At 41.2% G+C, this 23,121-nt stretch overlaps 2 protein-coding genes across 2 annotated transcripts; both read left to right on the top strand.

Annotated features, from left to right (window-relative positions):
* Window positions 1-1,927: 1,927 nt before the first annotated feature.
* Window positions 1,928-20,658, top strand: LOC115826624 (mucin-2-like; the record flags this gene model as incomplete). The annotated part of the gene is made up of 28 exons (XM_030790501.1): window positions 1,928-1,937; window positions 3,158-3,419; window positions 3,998-4,118; window positions 4,567-4,657; window positions 4,816-4,913; window positions 5,031-5,244; window positions 5,449-5,571; window positions 5,988-6,105; window positions 6,675-6,813; window positions 7,006-7,110; window positions 7,315-7,378; window positions 7,674-7,808; window positions 8,677-8,841; window positions 10,102-10,196; window positions 10,463-10,622; window positions 11,014-11,275; window positions 11,954-12,050; window positions 12,245-12,396; window positions 12,546-12,684; window positions 13,322-13,429; window positions 13,914-14,093; window positions 14,245-14,484; window positions 14,724-14,880; window positions 15,323-15,451; window positions 15,741-15,806; window positions 19,736-19,833; window positions 20,056-20,154; window positions 20,230-20,658. Coding segments are annotated over exons 1-28 (4,056 nt in total), but the record flags the coding sequence as incomplete, so codon positions are not given.
* A 472-nt stretch (window positions 20,659-21,130) lies between these two features.
* On the top strand, window positions 21,131-22,758 carry LOC115826621 (mucin-2-like; the record flags this gene model as incomplete). Its single annotated transcript, XM_030790499.1, has 3 exons — window positions 21,131-21,137; window positions 21,263-22,205; window positions 22,515-22,758. Coding segments are annotated over exons 1-3 (1,194 nt in total), but the record flags the coding sequence as incomplete, so codon positions are not given.
* Window positions 22,759-23,121: the final 363 nt, after the last annotated feature.

Genomic DNA, 23,121 nt, shown 5'->3' with positions numbered 1-23,121 from the left:
ACTCTGCTCAGTTACTCAAAGCTTCTGAATCGTTTTTAGGAAGGGATCTTTTACATCTAGAATTTTTTTTCTAAAATTCTTGGGAAGATCATCACAATTTTGATGACAAATAAAAGTTATATGGAGGAACAATAGCAGGGAGGTGGAGGACATCTGTGGTTTATGGCTTTGTGTGCCTTACATACTCACACAGATACACATACCCCACCCCCTCCTAAATATAGCACCGAATGGAGTCACACCTGCTGAATTTCCTTAGAACTATGCCATCTCACAGCTCATAATTTTTTTGAAACAAGAAGAACAAAAAGGGAGATGAAATTTTTGATTGTGATCAGATAGAAAATATGCATTTGGATTGGCCTAGGATGTATTTGAAACTGACAGTTTTAACAGGACATAACTGAGTAATAATCATGATTGAATAAATAAACATTACATACGCTCTTTGTTATCCTCTATGCCAGGATAGACATAGCATTATGTAAAATTTCACAGCTCTCCCTGTCTGAGCAGGATCAATTCATTTGAATTTTATGTCATTTTAAATCATCAGAACACTAAACGCAGGAAATCCATTTTAGTTTTTCAGTTGTTCACTTGACATTTCAATATTTGGCGTGACTACCAAAATGGTCCTGAAGAATGTCCAGTCACTTCATGTGTTTGTAAGATATTTAGTCTCTGTAAATGTTCGCTTACATTTTAACGCAACTGTTGACACACTGTGATTGCACCAATTGTTCAGCACTTCACATACAGTGTTCTTCAGCTTTCTGCACAGTTTTCATGGAGCAACACTCTCATACACATTCACTGGTCTCGGTTCCAGTTTCTTTGTTTCCTGGTGGGGTTTTTTTTGTTGAAGTTTTATTATTTCATTTCATGGTGAAAACGAAGGAGGATTAAATTGTACAATTTACAATTTACAATGTAGCATTTAGCAGACGCTTTTAGTCAAAGCGACTCACAATCAGTGCATCAGTCAGATTCCTAATACCTCATAAGCATACATGGCTAAAAAGACTGAGCGTCAATTTACTCCTTCGTATTGCGCCCTGGAATTCTTAGACAAACATAGATAAGACAAGGTTTTTTTTTGGTTTTTTTTTTAAGGAAGGGGGGTTAGGCTTAGGGGGGTAGGTGGGTTCTGAATTGTCAAGGAAATTCTTCATGTAGCTCAACAATTTGTGGAATATTCATGGAAAAAACTGGTCAGCCTAAACCGTAGACATGAAACTCGTGATGCCACATTTAAGTAACTAATTACCAGATGATTTTATCATTTATTTATTTACTCATTTAGTTAGTTAATTAGTTAGTTTAGTTTTGTTTTGTTCAGCTTTGCTTTGGTTTGGTTTGGTTTGTTTTCCATTTTGGAACATTTTCAAATACAAAAAATTAAAACTGTTTGTTCTGTGTTCATCTGTGTATTCCTTTTGAGTTGAGTATACAATCATTTTTCATGATTGAGCACTGTCTTGACAAATGACATGAATTGTCATTGTTGTACTGTGTGTTCTTCAAAGAAACGTGGCATATAGGGTCAGACAGTCGTACAGAGACACAGTCAAATATATTTTCATTACTTTATTTGATTTGGGGCTTGTCCATATTGTTTTTCCATTTTTGTTTAATTTGGCCCTGACTCTGTTCAGTTACTCAAAGCTTCTGAATCGTTTTTAGGAAGGGATCTTTTACATCTAGAATTTTTTTTCTAAAATTCTTGGGAAGATCATCACAATTTTGATGACAAATAAAAGTTAAATGGAGGAACAATAGCAGGTAAATTACTGACGTATTGTTTTGTAATTGAAATCACATGGTAATAGGGTTGAGGTATAGTTAACGGTACAAGTGGGTTTTTCTTCATCTTTCACAAGATTATGGTCTGCTCACAGTACTGTCTTTGACTGGCATAGCAGTCATGGCAACAAGTGAGAACTCCCCCAGTGTGAGATCTAATGAATAGAATCAAATGCCACAGATAACAAATATTTAGGGGGGGGGGGGGGGCATCACTAAATTGTTAAATGTGTAAGGGGCAAATCTGTGGGTATCACATCATTTCCAGTGTCATTGCATTGATGCTATGATGGAGGAGTAAAGGAGTAAAACGACAGGTATGAAGACATTTTTAAGTATGAAAAATGATACATGTGGGTTTTTTTTTTTTTTTTTTTTATACAGAAAGTCAAACATCCATCAACTGCAACCCTTTCCTGCTTAAGTAACGTACTCCACCCTTTTATCACCCTGACCACTGACTGTATATAAAGCCAGAGCCAGGTGTGAACAGAACACTGAGAAAGAGTCTACACCACATTCAACATCAGCCTGGTCACCATGGAGACCAACGAGATGACTCCTTTATGGATGCTAATTTTGGCTGTATTTCTAATTGGACTGCCATCATCACAAACAGGTTTGTATTTTTTATGCTTTAGTGGTAATGGAGCAAGATTGTAACAATTTATTGTTATTTGATTAAGGGAACTTTTAATTTAACTTTAGATACTTCATTAATCCCAGTGGGAAATTCAGCCTCTGCAATTTAACCCATCTAAGTAGTGAACTCACACACACACACACACACACACACACACACACACACACACACACACCCCTGGAGCAGTAGGCAGCCACACAGCTCCACAGGGAGCACTTGGGGATTAGGTACCTTGGTTCCCCACCCACATTTTTCCAGTCCAGGGGATCGAACCGGCGACCTTTTGGTCCCAAGCCCGTTTCTCTATCCTTTAGGCCACCGCTGCCCCCAACATGTTAGCCCCCCAACATGTCAGATTGATTACATTGATTAGACCTCTGATAAAGTAATTAAGAAAAAGAATAATATGGTATTTAAGACACAATCTTGAGAGTTCTGAGAGTTCTCTGTTTTGAACTTAAATTTAGTGAGATATCCCATATTATTTTTGCCAACATCTGAAATGTCTTTCTCTTTTCTCTGCATCCCTCAGTTACTTTCTGGTCACCATTGTATGAGAACCAACTATCACTGGATGCAGGTAAACATCTAAGGCATTTACAAATGAACACTGATTTAGTCTTACACTCTAATATTAGCAGTAAACAATGCATTGTGCATGTCATATAATATTATAATCATTTAATAATGTTCCCATTCCATCTCTAGCTCCACCCCAAGCACATAATGGTCAGATCTGCAGTACATGGGGAAACTTCCACTTTAAGACGTTTGATGGAGATTACTTCCAGCATCCATCCACCTGTAACTACGTGCTTACACGGCTCTGTGATTCCAGCCATGAAGAATTTGTAGTCCACATGCAGAGGAGCTATGTGGATGGTGTCCCTAAGATCGACACCGTCACCATGAGCTTGATGGGAACCGTCATCATACTCCACAATGGCTCCATTATAGTGGACAACACTAAGTGAGTGTTCTGATGCTGTAGAGAAAATTGTGATTGGACGAAAAGTTGTGACCAGTGGCCCCATTGTAAAATAGACATAAACAGCCTTTAGTTTCAGTGGTACCGAAGTGATCTAAGGACATATTCACGAACTTTTCTCCATAATAGCCATGCTTGTCCAGATATGTAGATAAAGTGATTGAAGTTTTTGTTTGAGGTATTTAGGGGATATTTAGAATTTGCTAACTGATAAAGGGTTAGGTTTTCCTCCTGTGTAGGTCTTAAGACCCTGGCTAAAGATGAATGTGCAGCATGCAGCACCTCAAAAGTGGCAAATAAAGGGTGTTGGTGCTGTCGGCTTTATTGCTTCATATCAGGTGTCTCAAATCATTTTAACAAGTCAAAATTCACTGTGTCTGTCCCATCTACACATGAATTGTAATGTCATGGTCAGTCCTCATTTGAAAAACAGCCAGAGATATGAGGATATAACAGAAACAGGTAGAGACTGAATACACCAGGTATACACTGAATATATTATCTTATATTAGCAATAAAAATGGGATTTAAACCGGTTCATGTCTGTCCTTTGCACACAGAGTGACTCTGCCTTACAGCCAAAACGGAATTCGAATTGTGGACAGTTTTTCTTATATCAAGATATCAGACAAACAGGGATCAGGGCCAGTGATCTTCTGGAATCAGGATGACGCTCTCTTGGTAAGACAACTTGAGCCCTCCTATTAAAACCATGATTGTACCATAAGCAGCACTTCCATCAGACCTGACTCAAAGACATGATCAGTACATAATAAGGCTTTTAATGGAATAATAAGGCTTTTAACAGTTCTGAGCATTGAAAAAAAAAACCCTCAGACACCTCCAATATCTGTGTGGAAATACTACGCATGACCTCCATCGCACAAGCAGAAAGACATCCCTGTTTGTGGCTTAGAACATAACTATATAATAAAATGAGAATAAGTCACAAGAATGGCTGAAATGGTTGAAAAATATGGTACCACAAACTAGCAGTCACGTCATGGGCATGTCCGATAACTTTCTAAGGATAATCTCTAATTGATAAACCGTTCAGTATATTTACTATGTTGTCAATATAATTAATAACCGATAAATTTTATGTTTCTGTAACAACTGTGGTCCATAGATTGAGCTTCCCACAAAGTTCAAAAACCAGACGTGCGGTTTGTGTGGAGATTTCAACGGCATCTCAGTTTACAATGAGTTCATTGAAAATGGTAAACAATCACAATCTCTCTCTCAGTCTCTCTATCTCTCTCTCTCTCTAAGAGAAAGAGAGAATATTTTATGTGGGTTGTGAACGACTGTAGACACAGAAATATTACCAACCTTGATGAGTTGTGTGCAGATTTTGACTTGCATGTGTTCCCTTAAGGGGAGAGACTTAAACCTGCCGAGTACGCCTACAAGCATAAGCTGTCTGAGAACTGTGAGAGCTTGGAGCTGGAGACTCACACAGAATGTCAAAATCAGGTAGGAACCACCACGGGGCCATACCTAGCCTACCTCACTGCAACCCACCACAGCCACTACTTAACACTACTTCTACAGTGCAGCCATATCTACAAACCCTGTCTGCTCCTTTCACAGACTCGGGAGTGTGAGGCGCTGTTTGCGAGGTCAGCGTTCAGTAACTGTCAGGATCTGCTGCCCATGGAGCCGTTTGTGGAGGCGTGTCTGAGAGACAAGTGTCAGTGCAAGGGGAGCCAGGAGGCATGTCTGTGTAACACGGTGACTGAGTTCTCCCGCCAGTGTGTGCATGCATATGGCACCCCACAGACATGGAGGTCGGAGTCTTTCTGCAGTACGTATCTTTGGGCGGGAGATGACTTTGTTACTTGGCTGTATTATTATCTAGCCCTCATTCTAAAAGTCTTCTTTTGTAAATCTTTTCTAAACCTGCCACTGTCAAACAAAATTAACATTCAAAACATGCTTACAGTACAAGGTTGTTTTTGCACTGTACTAAATAGGTATTTGCTGTTTTATGTGGTTTTTTGTTGGACAGAGAAGCAATGCCCAATGAACAAGGAGTATGCTGAGTGTGGGATGCCGTGTGAGGATACGTGTTCCAACCCAGACCCAAAAGTGTGTGAAGAGCATTGCACTGATGGCTGCTTCTGTCCCCATGGTAACCACTCATTGTCTTATAAATAAGGAGGAAATGTTATTAGCAAATGACACAAAAAAAAGAAAAAGAAAAAAAGCAAGGGTTTTTTCCAGCAGGATGTATCCTGGAGAATTCCACCACATAATCTAGCAATCACTTCCTCCATTGTTTAATATTACTTAAATAACTGCTTCCTCCATTGTTTTATAATATTACTACCTCCATTGTTAAACATTACTTAAAATAATTACTTCCTCTATTGTTGTTTCTAAGGGCACCTTTTCAAGTGCTCAACCAAGTTTAATTTTAGATTAAAGTCACAAGCTTGGTGGTTTTGCTGATAGTTTAAATGAGTCAAACACATTATACACAGTTATATGAAAATGATTGTTTATTATCATGTACTCAAATACTCTTAATGGTCTCTGTCTTCATAGGTACTGTGTTTGACGACATCAAACAGACTGGATGTATTCCAGTGGACGAGTGTCCATGTGTCCACAATAACAAAACCTATCAGGCCGGAGAGTCTTTTACAGCTAACTGCCAAAAATGGTAAAGACCTCAGAATCATCTGACAGTTTTTAACAAAACACAATCTGTAAAAGTATCACTTAAAGCACCATCTCAGACTTCACACACACACACGCACACACACACACACACGCACACACACGCACACACATACACACACACACGAACACACATACACACATACACACACACACACACACACACGCGCACACACACACACACACACACACACACACGCACACACACACACACACATACACACACGCACACACACACACACATACACACACACACAGAAAATCACACACACAAACACATACACACACACACACGCACGCACGCACACACACACACACGCACACACACGCACACACACACACACACACGCGCGCGCACACACACACACACACACACACACACACACACGCACACACACACACACACATACACACACACATACACACACACACACACGCACACACACACACACATACACACACACACAGAAAATCACACACACACACACACACACAGTCATACAAACGTGTGGTTGCTACTTTTTAATGAATCCAATCTGTATTGTTTGTCAGTGTGTGTCAAGGAGCACGCTGGAGCTGCATAGCTTTGGATTGCCCTGGAATCTGCTCTGTTGTGGGCGGAGCTCATTTCACCACTTTTGATGGCAAAGAATACACCTTCCATGGAGACTGCACCTATGTTTTTGCTCAGGTCAGTCTCCTTAGAACTCCCATTAAAATACCTTTTCAAAATAGAAAACTATTCGTGATGGATCACAGAACAGCCGAGAATGTGTCAGATACCAGTTCGTTACTCAAACAGAACAACTTGCTATCTCTCTTCTTTATGGGAATTGTTTTTGTGTAACTGTGTCGTACCTCCTGCCCTGTGTTATTTTTACAGGATGCAGACACTGGTGCAAGAGTAGAGGGAGAGATTGGGAAATGTGGACAAACTGCCACTAAAACGTGTTTTAAAACTGTGAAAATGACTGTGAACCAAAACACGGTAAATGTTACTATTTAATTTCTCCCTGTTTTTAAAAAAAATCTTTAAGAGAGTGTTTAAACAATGTGACACTCCTGTGTGTGTGTGTGTGTGTGTGTGTGTGTGTGTGTGTGTGTGTGTGAGTGTGTGTGTGTGTGTGTGTGTGTTTGGCTTATTAAATAGTTTTACTCTTTGCATTTTTCACCTTTTATCTATTGTGCACAGATTAAGGTCTCTGACACCGGGATTGAGGTTAATGGCTCACCCACAAAAATTCCGTTTCTTCGAGGTAGGCCATCCAGTCCAAGGACTGTTGACTTGTCATCTGTGTAGATCATAAACCTAGGCGCTGTAGAAATGAACCGACTGATCACTCTGAATTCATCTTTCATTTTATCATATGCAACTGGTAGACAAGCATCTGTGGATCTGTTTAAACGCAGCTGGTCTGGTCTTAAGTCAGTGTTTAACTTCTCACCTCTTGTCTGTTGGCCTCTTATGAGCACAGTCCTATATGGCAGAGGGTTTTGTGTGTTTTAGTTCTGCTCCTCACAAAACTCCTCTTGATTTTACTGTCCTCACAGATTACGTCACCATCTTCAAACCCTCCACGTTCTTCATAGTAGTCAACACCCCGAGTCTCCGTCTGGAGGTCCAGCTGGATCCGATCATGCAGGTGTACATAGTGGCCAGTCACAAGAGCAAAGGCCAGCTGAGCGGTGCGTTACACCCATAATGCCTAGACAAACGTTGTCTGTCACAGGTCTGTCTTGATTTAGGACTGAAAGCTTACAGTGACATGGAGAGCCTCCAGAGCTGAAATTCATTAAGTTGTCATTAACAAAAATATATTTTTGATTTTATGTCACTTTAATGGCAAACATACATGAACCACAGACTATATGGGTCAGAAACAATCTAGAAAAACCACAACAAGTGTTAAAAAACACATGTCTCCACCAAGAGAGAGAAAGAAAAACAATTATCTCACCAACCCTGAAGAATTTAATGTTGAAATTTGTGCAAGGTTGCCAACAGGTGGCACTAAAGTTTTAAAAGTTATAGCTGTATGAGTAGAGGCAGATGAGTCACATTATCCTGTCAGCAATGTCAAATGGTGAAAGTGGGTGTGTCTGTATCCCTTGCACTACCTGTAGTGCTGGCCCTGGGTGATGGTGCTAAAATACTGTTTCTACTTAAAGTTTCACTCTCAGCAGTGTCAGATGGTGCGTGTAGAGAATAAAATGTGCACACATAGTTATAAACGAACAGGTACTCCATCGGTGCATTTTTTTCCCATCATCAGTCAATGCCTTAGCATGACATAGTGAAATTTTTTTGTAGTTTACAGATATTTCACACAAAGATTAACATACATCCCCAGCGAAGTACAAACCAGTATCAACTTTTCTACCGTTTCTACTTTTATGAACATGCAGAGAAAGTGCAGAATGATGCAGTAATAATACACTGATTGTGCTGAAATATTTTTAGTTTTTTTCGTTGTTCGGTTTATTTTTGTTTTACTACTGTGCCATATACTGGGTACTGATAGTGATGTGTAACTAACTCACGAATCCATTCCAGGTCTGTGTGGCAACTTTAACGATGCTGAAGTGGACGACTTTAAAACAGAGTCGGGCATAACTGAGGGCACGGCTGTGACTTTTGCCAACGCGTGGAAAACCTTAGACACCTGTTCTAATGTGGTACAAACACAGCTGGATCCCTGCAGTTTGAACATTGAGAACGGTACGCTACAGATCTACTCACGTGCTCTCTTACTTTTCACGATACGCCACTGGACATTTAGCTGTGGTAATCCGATGTCAAATCCGATGCTTGTTTGTGATAAGATAAGATAAGATAAGATAAGGACTTCATGCATCTGCAGCATGAGCAGGTGGAGATGGAGAGAAGAGCAAATAAATGAAAACAAACCATAAACATACACCATATAATAAATACCATGCAGCGTACTCTATACAATACACAAAATACAGCCCAATTCATGCCATCGTCAGTACCACATACACTGTGCAATATTACACTCAGCATAACAGTCAGCACATGTTGGGGAGTTTGGGAGTTGGGGATAGTTCAAAAGAAAAGAAGACTTTGTTATACAGTAATGAATAAGTAGTGTGTCCTTATTTTCTTATTTTGCTGTTGAAACGTCTAATCGCCATGGGAAGAAAATAAGTCATGCATCTTTCCTCCGTACACTTTTCAATGGCAGCAGTGTTTTACTGGAGTGGTGTAGCTTGGTCACTGTGGAGTGGAGTGGGGTGGTCAGCATTACTGACGTTCACCCTTAAATTGGTCACCCACCGTTCTTCCACCACTTTCTCCAGCCAGTCCAAGCAGAGCCCAATGACAGAGCTAGCTTTCCTGATGAGTTTGCCCCACCTCTGTGAATCCCTCTGCTTGTTGCAGTTCCTTAGTGCCTCCACAGATGCCTGTGACCATCTCCCCACAGCTCCTAATAGCCACTGGTTCCTGCTGCACTGAGGGTGTATACACAGGGGACATGATGTACTAGGTGGTGGTCTGATCTTCCTCTTTGGGGGAGGGCAGTGGGGCTGAAGGCCTCTTTCACATTGCCAGACAGCAGGTCCATAGACTTACTGTCCCTTGATGGACACCTAATATACTGTTTGAAGGCAACCAATTTGGATGCAGTGAGAGGTTGTTCAAATCTGTAGATATTGCAACAAAAACCTGTGGGGAGCTGTGTTCCACAATGGTTGAGTGGATGACATCACACAAGGCTTTGAGAAAATTCCCTTGGTTAGTACTATGAGCGTACACCAGCTGTTAGCAGTTCGTTGTGCTGATTATAGATCAGTGCCTTGACAGGATAGTGTCTCACTGTCCATCTGATGGTCACAAGAAATGTAGTCTCCCCACCTTTTTTCTTACTGCAGTTCCTTGTGGCTCTTATTGATATAATTGAAACAGAACTAAGTCAAGCTCACTCAAGTCAACATGCACCTTTATTTTGTTTTCTAGGGGCGTATGCCAAGGAATCTTGTTCAGTGCTAACAGAGAAAAATGGGCTTTTTTCATCATGTCACACTGCAGTCAGCCCAGCAGAATATGAAAAGGTAATACTTAACATTTATGTACATAAAAAATACAACAGACATAATCAGTATTGTATATAATTATCTTATTTCAGTGCTAAACTTTCATTTTGAATTGTCCAATAGAGTGGATAACTGTGGAAGAAATGTCACTGTGTAGGATGTGTTGGGGGCTTTTCATTTTCTTTTTACATTTGTCTCAGGAAAGCCTATACACAGTTGTGCAGGTCTAAACAGTGTAAAATCTGCATAGCTGTTTTCATGTTGTATATTCTTCTGTTCTCCAGAGATGTGTGTATGACACCTGTAACTGTGAGAACCGTGACAAGTGCCTGTGTGCGGCTCTGTCCAGTTACGTCCAGGCCTGTGCTGCTAAAGGTGTGCTGCTTCAGAACTGGAGAAACTCCATCTGTGGTAAGATCCCACTCACAACACAGAGACCTCACTGCTAAAACACATGGAATATATATATGTAACATTTCTGTTTTTTACAAAGACAAACAGAAAGAAATTTAGTAAAAAATCTCCAGCACTGGTTCACTGTCACTTTAATTTATAACACTTAAGTGTTTCAATAACTTAAGTATTTAAGTATCAAAAAACACATTCACAAATTTTGGAATCACCAAAAAATGCAAATATTTAATAACTCCATTACAATTTTTTTGTGGAGAAACTAGCATTAAGTTTTACAAGTAAAGCATTAATGAGCAAATTCTTGGTTGAAATGTCACTTTTCATTTTTTCTTTCTGTTTTTCTTTTCTTTGTTTGTTTGTTTTGTTTTGTTTTGTTTCATTTCGTTTTGTTTTGTTTTCATTTTTGTGTTTGTCTGTTTAGATGCATCTAGCAAGTGTCCCAATAACATGGTGTATTCCTACAACATGATCAGCTGTAACCGGACATGTCAGTCTCTAAGTATGAAAGACTACACCTGCCAGGTGCAGCACCTGCCTGTGGATGGCTGTGGCTGTGAACCAGGAACTTATCTCAACCATGAGGATAAATGTGTGACTGCCCCAGAGTGTCCCTGTTACTATGACTACAACAACAACTACGTGCAGGCAAACAATCATCTCACAAGACCCGATGGAGCCAAATGGTAAGAAGGCTCTATGAAATGAATCCATGTGTGTGTGTTTGTTGTTGTTGTTGTTGTTCTTTTTCTTGCTCTTGTTCTTGTTATTGTTGTAACGGGGGTCCTTTTTGATGGTGCAACTTAATACACTTTGAGATTAGTTTTGTTTATTCTGACCTTTCTTTTGGCTGAAAGAAATGATTGCAAGGATTTACATGAGACCTGAATAAATGGTTCTCTACTGAAACATTTTTAACTGATGGCAGTCACTTGAAATGGCTTTCCCCATAATTTCTACAAGACTGTGAGCTAGTTGTGTCCCAAAGGGTTACTATTCTTCTGTCCAACTCTAAACGTCTCTCTCTCTCTCTCTCTCTCTCTCTCTCTCTCGCTCTCTCTCTCTCTCTCTCTCTATCTCTCAAGCATATGTCGTAATGGAAATCTGCATTGCAGTGGAGGACAGCCCAAAAGTCAGTATAAAAACCATTTTTAATGTCACTCCACTGATGTCTGTATTTTGTATATGTTGTTTCTTTTACTTGTTTGCACGTGCCTTTGCTCTTAAAGAAGGTGTAAACTCCTGTATTTACATAATTAGATCATCATGGTAACATTCTCTCACATTGTGAATAAAATATTTCCAAGATGTATGGAACACTCACTGATCGATTTTGTGTGTGTGTATGTACATTTAGTTTGCAGTCCTCCCATGGTTTACATCAACTGCTCAAACTCAGGACCTGGAGGCAAAGGCATAGAGTGCCAGAGGAGCTGCCAGACCATGAACATAACTGACTGTGTAAGTCATATATGTAATGTCGGCCAGGAGGGATGTTGGAAGGATGGATGGATGGATGGATGAATGAATGACTGGAATTTTGGTTTTTTGGAGCAACTGTTGATAAATACAAAGGTGTTCCAGATAAACCTTCCATAAGACTTGTTGAGAACTAATATTCATTAAACATGTTTGTTTTTGACTCTGTGCTGCAGGACAATTTGGAGTGTGTCTCTGGGTGTGCATGTCCAGATGGCCTGCTCTCTAATGGGAAAGGAGGGTGTGTGGAAGAGGAGTTCTGTCCCTGTGTCCATAACGGAAACTTGTACAACCATGGACACGTTGCGACAGTGGACTGCAACACCTGGTGAGTACTCTATCTGTTACACAATTTAAACTGAGAGCATGAAGTAGACTAGTTTACTGCATCCTCACTAATTGAACAGCAGGGCACAGCTAATGTTCTTACTAAACGTTTTACTAAAATTGCTTAATGTTTTCTGTTGATTCTGCTAGTACTTGCAGAAACAGGAAATGGGAATGCACAGATTATGAGTGTCCAGAAACATGTACCATTTACGGTGATGGCCACTATATCACTTTTGATGGACAGAGATACTTTTTCAATGGAGACTGTGAATACACCCTCTCACAGGTATGTCTGTATGAGGTGTTTTCCAACAAACACAGAGTCGTTATTTGATTCCATTGTCATTGTTTTTTACTGCTTAGCCAATGCAGTGCAGGAATGTGTTTGGCAAAGCAATAAAAGACGGTACATTTACATATTGTTTTTGACCCTTAATTCCTTTCTGCTCTTTTAATATATAACCAGGCTGGTCTGATTTAAAATTGTCTTTTCTACAAAGACCTCACCAAAATATCTGCATACACAGAGGCTGCCTCAATGCCTGTTAGACAATATGAAAGATTGTGTCAAAACTTATGACTGACTCGATAAACATCATGATCTTATATTTACTGTTGATCCTACATCCTCATCCTGCTTCGTAACAAATCACTAAAATCCCTGTATTTGTTGCATGCCAAGGAGAGTTTACAATTTTGCAAAAAGGCTAGAGCATGAAATGAAACATCACGCTTCTTTGTCTAAGAATTTCTGTGCAACAGAAACTTGATGGGTTTACTTGAACTTAATTTTCCTGCACCGCCTGCAGGAACTATTTCCTCATGTATATGTGGGCCTTGCCATGAGTGCTCAGCAAAAAGATATAGAAATATCTAAATATACAGATATATGTAAACACGTTAAACCTAATTAATTCCTTCAGGATTTCTGCAATGGAAGCATGGACGGCTCTTTCCGCATCATCACAGAGAACATTCCCTGCGGAACGACTGGTACTACCTGTTCCAAGGCCATTAAGCTGTTCCTTGGGGTGAGGATACCTTTCCAGTCTAGTCACTCACAAAAAGAAGCATATTAGTTGTCCCAGACCAAGTGATTAAATACATTCATATTTGCTTAAATGGATATACTGTCAATGAGATAATATGGTACTTGATTCACATTTGTTCAGCCAAGCTGTAGTTCATTAATTAGTTTAATGTAATCACTGATTTTCATCATTTATGCTGTGGCATTGTCATTTTGTCTTAACTTCCAAGCTCAGAACCATCTCAAATAATCACAGCCCAGGTTTGCAGTAATATATGGTTTGTTGGATAGATAGAAAGATAGATAGATAGATAGAAAGATAGATAGATAGATAGATAGATAGATAGATAGATAGATAGATAGATAGATAGATAGATAGATAGATAGATAGATAGATAGATAGACTGATTTTCTGGTTGTTATACACATTCCTTTATTAAGGGTTGTATTTATGAACTTGTGATGTCTTCTCTTTTGATACTCAGGGAGAAGAGATTGTTTTATCAGATGAAGACATCAAAGTATTCAAGCATGAAAACAGTGAAAAGATTCCCTACAAGGTCCATGTTCTTGGCATATATCTGGTGATTGAGTCAGAAAATGGGCTGATTCTCATGTGGGACAAGAAGACAAGCCTGAGGGTCAAACTTACATCCACATTCAAGGTAGGAGGAAAATCTGCAAACAAAAAAAAATGTGTCAAGGGGAGTATTTCTAAAAAGTTTGATCATAATTATAGATGGACTCAGAGCTTTTGAACAATGTTCACTGAGGTATTATTAGATCAGCTGTCTTTTTAACTTGCCTTTTTTTCAGAACAAATTGTGTGGACTGTGTGGCAACTATGATGGAAATGCAAGAAATGACTTTGTCACACGAAGTGGGGAGTGTGTGGTGGACACACTGGATTTTGGGAACAGTTGGAGCACCTCCGCCAGTTGCCCCAAAGCCGTCAGCCTGGGCGACCCCTGCAGCTCTAGACCTCACAGGCATTCCTGGGCCACCAGACAGTGCAGCATCCTCAAGAGCTCAGTGTTCAGCACCTGCCACAAACTGGTTTGTGCCAAACAGCATATGTGTCATCTTTATGCTCTGACTCAGGAAAACTCCTCCCTGTCTTGTTAGACTTTCACCTTTGCTTATATTTAGAGCTAAACATTCATCCATTACATATATGGGTGCTTTATACAGGGGTATAAAAAGGGTGTACATGCACCTGTATATTCCTACACAGTGTCAAAAGAAGTTGACCTTGTGTCAAATGGAGTTCACCACATCATCTCTATCTCCAACAGGTGGACCATGGTCCATATTACGATGCCTGTGTTAGAGACACATGTGCGTGTGACACGGGTGGAGACTGTGAATGTTTCTGCTCTGCTGTAGCTGCCTACGCTGCAGCCTGCAGTGATAAGGGAGTCTGTATTTCTTGGAGAACCCCTAAGATCTGCCGTAAGTCTTAAGCTGGAAGCTCCACACAACTTTCTTGCTTATAAAATTACTTTGGCTGGTACTTTACAGGTTATTAACAGATATGAGCCTATTATAGTTATTCTGAAGGTCTCAGACTAAAAGATCCGATTGACTCTGAAGATCAGGCTGAAATTTCAGAAGCTTTCATTTTGCTGCATAGTTTCTGTCATTGGATAGCCATACACTAGAAAATTAAGGACTTTTAGGAAACTACTAAAATGAGGACTCATTTGCTGATGTCAAAAGAGATCATTAAAAATCCCTTTAAGGAAGGTGTTGCCAAGTTATTTTTGTTCACAGGGCACCTACGAACAAGCAGCCTTACTACAGAGCATCATTACATGGCCATAGTATATTAAAGTATAATTTTTGTTAAGTGATGTTTGTGTGTTAAAGTACTGTTGTAATTATTTTTGGACAGCTCTGTTCTGTGACTACTATAATCCACCCGGTGAATGCGAATGGCACTACAAAGCCTGTGGACCTAAATGCTTAAAAACCTGTGCAAACCCCACCGGACAATGCAACAGTCTGATCCCACATGTGGAAGGTAAGCACTGCAAATGCTAAACATCTCTTTGCTTCATTCTGAAATTATTTTGGGCTGCTCACATTTTCTGAAAGAGAATTTAAGTGGTCAAACCACGTGTGGTCATTACTCAGAAAGTTTAGTAATTTACATGGAACATCTTTCAAAGAATTATGGAATAAAACAATGCTTCTGCATTTTGTTATGAAATCCAGGGGAAAAAATTGCTTGTGGCAAAGGTTTCTAACAACTTTTTTTGCTCATTAATCCTTCTCTGTGGGTGTATTTGCCCGTATTTGTATCTTTGTAGGATGCTTTCCGGTGTGCCCTCCTGAAAAGCCTTATCTAGATGAAAGGAATTTAACATGTGTTGAAGGTCAGCATTACTCAATATATGGATTACCCTATTCTGATTTTAATAAAATCAGAATATTACCGATTTTAATAAAATCAGAATATTACCGTAAATATTACCACATGCAAGGTATAATTTTGAATTCATACATGTTCTGATATTTTTCACACTGCAAGCATGTTCATTTAATTAGAATCTATTTGTAACACTTAAGGTTTAAATCAAACAGCTCATGTTGATATCTACCACTATAAAACAGGATGTATATGTCCACTTTTACAATGTGGACAAGCAGCATAAAAAGGTAAAAAAGTATTTAAACCTATGTAAAATTGATTCATGCATTAATTGCTGTAGTTAGCTAAACACTACCAAGTGACCAACTTCAAAAAAAAAAAAAAAAAAAAAAAGACAACATCAGAATATAACAACCCTTGTGATTTACTCTGTTAAAGTGATTTAGCTCAGTGTACATCGAGTTAAAGAGCCACGAATTAATCATATGCTCATCAATAAAATACTTTCAGCCTGTCCCACACCACCACCTACAACAACCCCAACAACTACAACGACGCCGACGACAACAACCACTACAACAACCACAACCACCACCACTACTACAACCACAGAATCTCCTACCACAACTACTACATCAACAACATCCACTGTTAGCCCGACAACAACAGAGACACCAACCACAACAACCATCCCCACTACGACAACAACAACAGAAACCCCAACCACAACAACCACTACCACTACTACAACTACTGAAACCTCAACTACAACACCAACAACAACAACAACAACAGGAAGCACAACAACCATATCTCCGAATCCATGCACGTACAAGTGCATATGGTCAGAGTGGGTTAGCAACACCTATCCTAATGCCACTAATGGAGGAGATTTTGAGCGTATTACAGATCTAGTGGAGTCTGGGCAAATTCCTTGCGGGAACCCTGTAAACATTCAATGCAGGAGGAAAGACAATAAGACACCATACAACGAGACGGGTCAAAATGTTGAGTGCGATGTGTCCGTTGGTCTGGTTTGTAAGAATCAAGATCAAACGATTGTACCACAGTGTTTCAATTATGAAATACAGGTTCTATGCTGTGAGAATACGTGCATCACCACCACTACAACCACAGAATCTCCTACCACAACTACTACGGAGACACCAACCACAACAACAACCATCACCACTACGACAACAACAACAGAAACCCCAACCCCGACCACAGAATCTCCTACCTCAACCACTACATCAACAACATCCACTGTAAGCCCAACAACAACAGAGACGCCAGCGCCAACCACAACAACAGGAAGCACAACCCCAATCACAACAACCACCAGCACTACAACAACAACAACGACCACTACTACATCAACAACATCAACTGTAAGCCCAACAACAACAGAGACACCAACCACAACAACTACCACCACCACTACGACAACAACAGAAACTCCAACAACACCACCACCAACCACAACAACAACAGGAAGCACAACCCCAATCACAACCACAACCACCACCACCACTACGACCACTACAACAACAGAAACTCCAACCACACCTACAACATCAACTGTAAGCCCAACAACAGAGACACCAACCACAACAACTACCACCACCACTACAACAACAACAGAAACTCCAACCACAACCACTACACCTACAACATCAACTGTAAGCCCAACAACAACAGAGACACCAATCACAACAACAACCATCACCACTACGACAACAACAACAGAAACCCCAACCACAACCACAGAATCTCCTACCACAACCACTACATCAACAACATCCACTGTAAGCCCAACCACAACATCTCCTACCACAACCACTACATCAACAACATCCACTGTAAGCCCAACCACAACAGAGACACCAACCACAACAACCACTACCACTACTACAACTACTGAAACCCCAACACCAACAACACCAACAACAACAGGAAGCACAACAACCATATCTCCGAATCCATGCACGTACAAGTGTATATGGTCAGAGTGGGTTAGCAACACCTATCCTAATGCCACTACTGGAGGAGATTTTGAGCGTATTACAGATCTAGTGGAGTCTGGGCAAATTCCTTGCGGGAACCCTGTAAACATTCAATGCAGGAGGAAAGACAATAAGGAACCATACAACGAGACAGGTCAAAATGTTGAGTGCGATGTGTCCGTTGGTCTGGTTTGTAACAATCAAGATCAAACGATTGTACCACAGTGTTTCAATTATGAAATACAGGTTCTATGCTGTGAGAATACGTGCATCACCACCACTACAACCACAGAATCTCCTACCACAACTACTACGGAGACTCCAACCACAACAACAACCATCACCACTACGACAACAACAACAGAAACCCCAACCACAACCACAGAATCTCCTACCACAACCACTACATCAACAACATCCACTGTAAGCCCAACCACAACATCTCCTACCACAACCACTACATCAACAACATCCACTGTAAGCCCAACCACAACAGAGACACCAACCACAACAACCACTACCACTACTACAACTACTGAAACCCCAACACCAACAACACCAACAACAACAGGAAGCACAACAACCATATCTCCGAATCCATGCACGTACAAGTGTATATGGTCAGAGTGGGTTAGCAACACCTATCCTAATGCCACTACTGGAGGAGATTTTGAGCGTATTACAGATCTAGTGGAGTCTGGGCAAATTCCTTGCGGGAACCCTGTAAACATTCAATGCAGGAGGAAAGACAATAAGGAACCATACAACGAGACAGGTCAAAATGTTGAGTGCGATGTGTCCGTTGGTCTGGTTTGTAACAATCAAGATCAAACGATTGTACCACAGTGTTTCAATTATGAAATACAGGTTCTATGCTGTGAGAATACGTGCATCACCACCACGACAACCACAGAATCTCCTACCACAACTACTACATCAACAACATCCACTGTTAGCCCGACAACAACAGAGACACCAACCACAACAACCATCACCACTACGACAACAACAACAGAAACCCCAACCACAACCACAGAATCTCCTACCACAACCACTACATCAACAACATCCACTGTAAGCCCAACCACAACATCTCCTACCACAACCACTACATCAACAACATCCACTGTAAGCCCAACCACAACATCTCCTACCACAACCACTACATCAACAACATCCACTGTAAGCCCAACAACAACAGAGACACCAGCGCCAACCACAACAACAGGAAGCACAACCCCAATCACAACAACCACCAGCACTACAACAACAACAACGACCACTACTACATCAACAACATCAACTGTAAGCCCAACAACAACAGAGACACCAACCACAACAACTACCGCCACCACTACGACAACAACAGAAACTCCAACAACACCACCACCAACCACAACAACAACAGGAAGCACAACCCCAATCACAACCACAACCACCACCACCACTACGACCACTACAACAACAGAAACTCCAACCACACCTACAACATCAACTGTAAGCCCAACAACAGAGACACCAACCACAACAACTACCACCACCACTACAACAACAACAGAAACTCCAACCACAACCACTACACCTACAACATCAACTGTAAGCCCAACAACAACAGAGACACCAATCACAACAACAACCATCACCACTACGACAACAACAACAGAAACCCCAACCACAACCACAGAATCTCCTACCACAACCACTACATCAACAACATCCACTGTAAGCCCAACCACAACATCTCCTACCACAACTACTACATCAACAACATCCACTATAAGCCCAACCACAACATCTCCGACCACAACCACAACAACCACTACCACTACTACAACTACTGAAACCCCAACACCAACAACACCAACAACAACAGGAAGCACAACAACCATATCTCCGAATCCATGCACGTACAAGTGTATATGGTCAGAGTGGGTTAGCAACACCTATCCTAATGCCACTACTGGAGGAGATTTTGAGCGTATTACAGATCTTGTGGAGTCTGGGCAAATTCCTTGCGGGAACCCTGTAAACATTCAATGCAGGAGGAAAGACAATAAGGAACCATACAACGAGACAGGTCAAAATGTTGAGTGCGATGTGTCCGTTGGTCTGGTTTGTAACAATCAAGATCAAACGATTGTACCACAGTGTTTCAATTATGAAATACAGGTTCTATGCTGTGAGAATACGTGCATCACCACCACTACAACCACAGAATCTCCTACCACAACTACTACGGAGACTCCAACCACAACAACAACCATCACCACTACGACAACAACAACAGAAACCCCAACCACAACCACAGAATCTCCTACCACAACCACTACATCAACAACATCCACTGTAAGCCCAACCACAACATCTCCTACCACAACCACTACATCAACAACATCCACTGTAAGCCCAACCACAACAGAGACACCAACCACAACAACCACTACCACTACTACAACTACTGAAACCCCAACACCAACAACACCAACAACAACAGGAAGCACAACAACCATATCTCCGAATCCATGCACGTACAAGTGTATATGGTCAGAGTGGGTTAGCAACACCTATCCTAATGCCACTACTGGAGGAGATTTTGAGCGTATTACAGATCTAGTGGAGTCTGGGCAAATTCCTTGCGGGAACCCTGTAAACATTCAATGCAGGAGGAAAGACAATAAGGAACCATACAACGAGACAGGTCAAAATGTTGAGTGCGATGTGTCCGTTGGTCTGGTTTGTAACAATCAAGATCAAACGATTGTACCACAGTGTTTCAATTATGAAATACAGGTTCTATGCTGTGAGAATACGTGCATCACCACCACTACAACCACAGAATCTCCTACCACAACTACTACGGAGACTCCAACCACAACAACAACCATCACCACTACGACAACAACAACAGAAACCCCAACCACAACCACAGAATCTCCTACCACAACCACTACATCAACAACATCCACTGTAAGCCCAACCACAACATCTCCTACCACAACCACTACATCAACAACATCCACTGTAAGCCCAACCACAACAGAGACACCAACCACAACAACCACTACCACTACTACAACTACTGAAACCCCAACTACAACACCAACAACAACAGGAAGCACAACAACCATATCTCCGAATCCATGCACGTACAAGTGTATATGGTCAGAGTGGGTTAGCAACACCTATCCTAATGCCACTAATGGAGGAGATTTTGAGCGTATTACAGATCTAGTGGAGTCTGGGCAAATTCCTTGCGGGAACCCTGTAAACATTCAATGCAGGAGGAAAGACAATAAGGAACCATACAACGAGACAGGTCAAAATGTTGAGTGCGATGTGTCCGTTGGTCTGGTTTGTAACAATCAAGATCAAACGATTGTACCACAGTGTTTCAATTATGAAATACAGGTTCTATGCTGTGAGAATACGTGCATCACCACCACTACAACCACAGAATCTCCTACCACAACTACTACGGAGACTCCAACCGCAACAACAACCATCACCACTACGACAACAACAACAGAAACCCCAACCACAACCACAGAATCTCCTACCACAACCACTACATCAACAACATCCACTGTAAGCCCAACCACAACATCTCCTACCACAACCACTACATCAACAACATCCACTGTAAGCCCAACCACAACATCTCCTACCACAACCACTACATCAACAACATCCACTGTAAGCCCAACAACAACAGAGACACCAGCGCCAACCACAACAACAGGAAGCACAACCCCAATCACAACAACCACCAGCACTACAACAACAACAACGACCACTACTACATCAACAACATCAACTGTAAGCCCAACAACAACAGAGACACCAACCACAACAACTACCACCACCACTACGACAACAACAGAAACTCCAACAACACCACCACCAACCACAACAACAACAGGAAGCACAACCCCAATCACAACCACAACCACCACCACCACTACGACCACTACAACAACAGAAACTCCAACCACACCTACAACATCAACTGTAAGCCCAACAACAGAGACACCAACCACAACAACTACCACCACCACTACAACAACAACAGAAACTCCAACCACAACCACTACACCTACAACATCAACTGTAAGCCCAACAACAACAGAGACACCAATCACAACAACAACCATCACCACTACGACAACAACAACAGAAACCCCAACCACAACCACAGAATCTCCTACCACAACCACTACATCAACAACATCCACTGTAAGCCCAACCACAAGATCTCCTACCACAACCACTACATCAACAACATCCACTGTAAGCCCAACCACAACAGAGACACCAACCACAACAACCACTACCACTACTACAACTACTGAAACCCCAACACCAACAACACCAACAACAACAGGAAGCACAACAACCATATCTCCGAATCCATGCACGTACAAGTGTATATGGTCAGAGTGGGTTAGCAACACCTATCCTAATGCCACTACTGGAGGAGATTTTGAGCGTATTACAGATCTAGTGGAGTCTGGGCAAATTCCTTGCGGGAACCCTGTAAACATTCAATGCAGGAGGAAAGACAATAAGGAACCATACAACGAGACAGGTCAAAATGTTGAGTGCGATGTGTCCGTTGGTCTGGTTTGTAACAATCAAGATCAAACGATTGTACCACAGTGTTTCAATTATGAAATACAGGTTCTATGCTGTGAGAATACGTGCATCACCACCACTACAACCACAGAATCTCCTACCACAACTACTACGGAGACTCCAACCACAACAACAACCATCACCACTACGACAACAACAACAGAAACCCCAACCACAACCACAGAATCTCCTACCACAACCACTACATCAACAACATCCACTGTAAGCCCAACCACAACATCTCCTACCACAACCACTACATCAACAACATCCACTGTAAGCCCAACCACAACAGAGACACCAACCACAACAACCACTACCACTACTACAACTACTGAAACCCCAACACCAACAACACCAACAACAACAGGAAGCACAACAACCATATCTCCGAATCCATGCACGTACAAGTGTATATGGTCAGAGTGGGTTAGCAACACCTATCCTAATGCCACTACTGGAGGAGATTTTGAGCGTATTACAGATCTAGTGGAGTCTGGGCAAATTCCTTGCGGGAACCCTGTAAACATTCAATGCAGGAGGAAAGACAATAAGGAACCATACAACGAGACAGGTCAAAATGTTGAGTGCGATGTGTCCGTTGGTCTGGTTTGTAACAATCAAGATCAAACGATTGTACCACAGTGTTTCAATTATGAAATACAGGTTCTATGCTGTGAG

The sequence above is a fragment of the Chanos chanos genome, chromosome 13 (genome assembly GCF_902362185.1).
Source record: "Chanos chanos chromosome 13, fChaCha1.1, whole genome shotgun sequence".
Classification (NCBI taxonomy): domain Eukaryota; kingdom Metazoa; phylum Chordata; class Actinopteri; order Gonorynchiformes; family Chanidae; genus Chanos; species Chanos chanos.
Note: the sequence above shows the minus strand (reverse complement) of the source record. Positions and strands in the feature narration are given on the sequence as shown.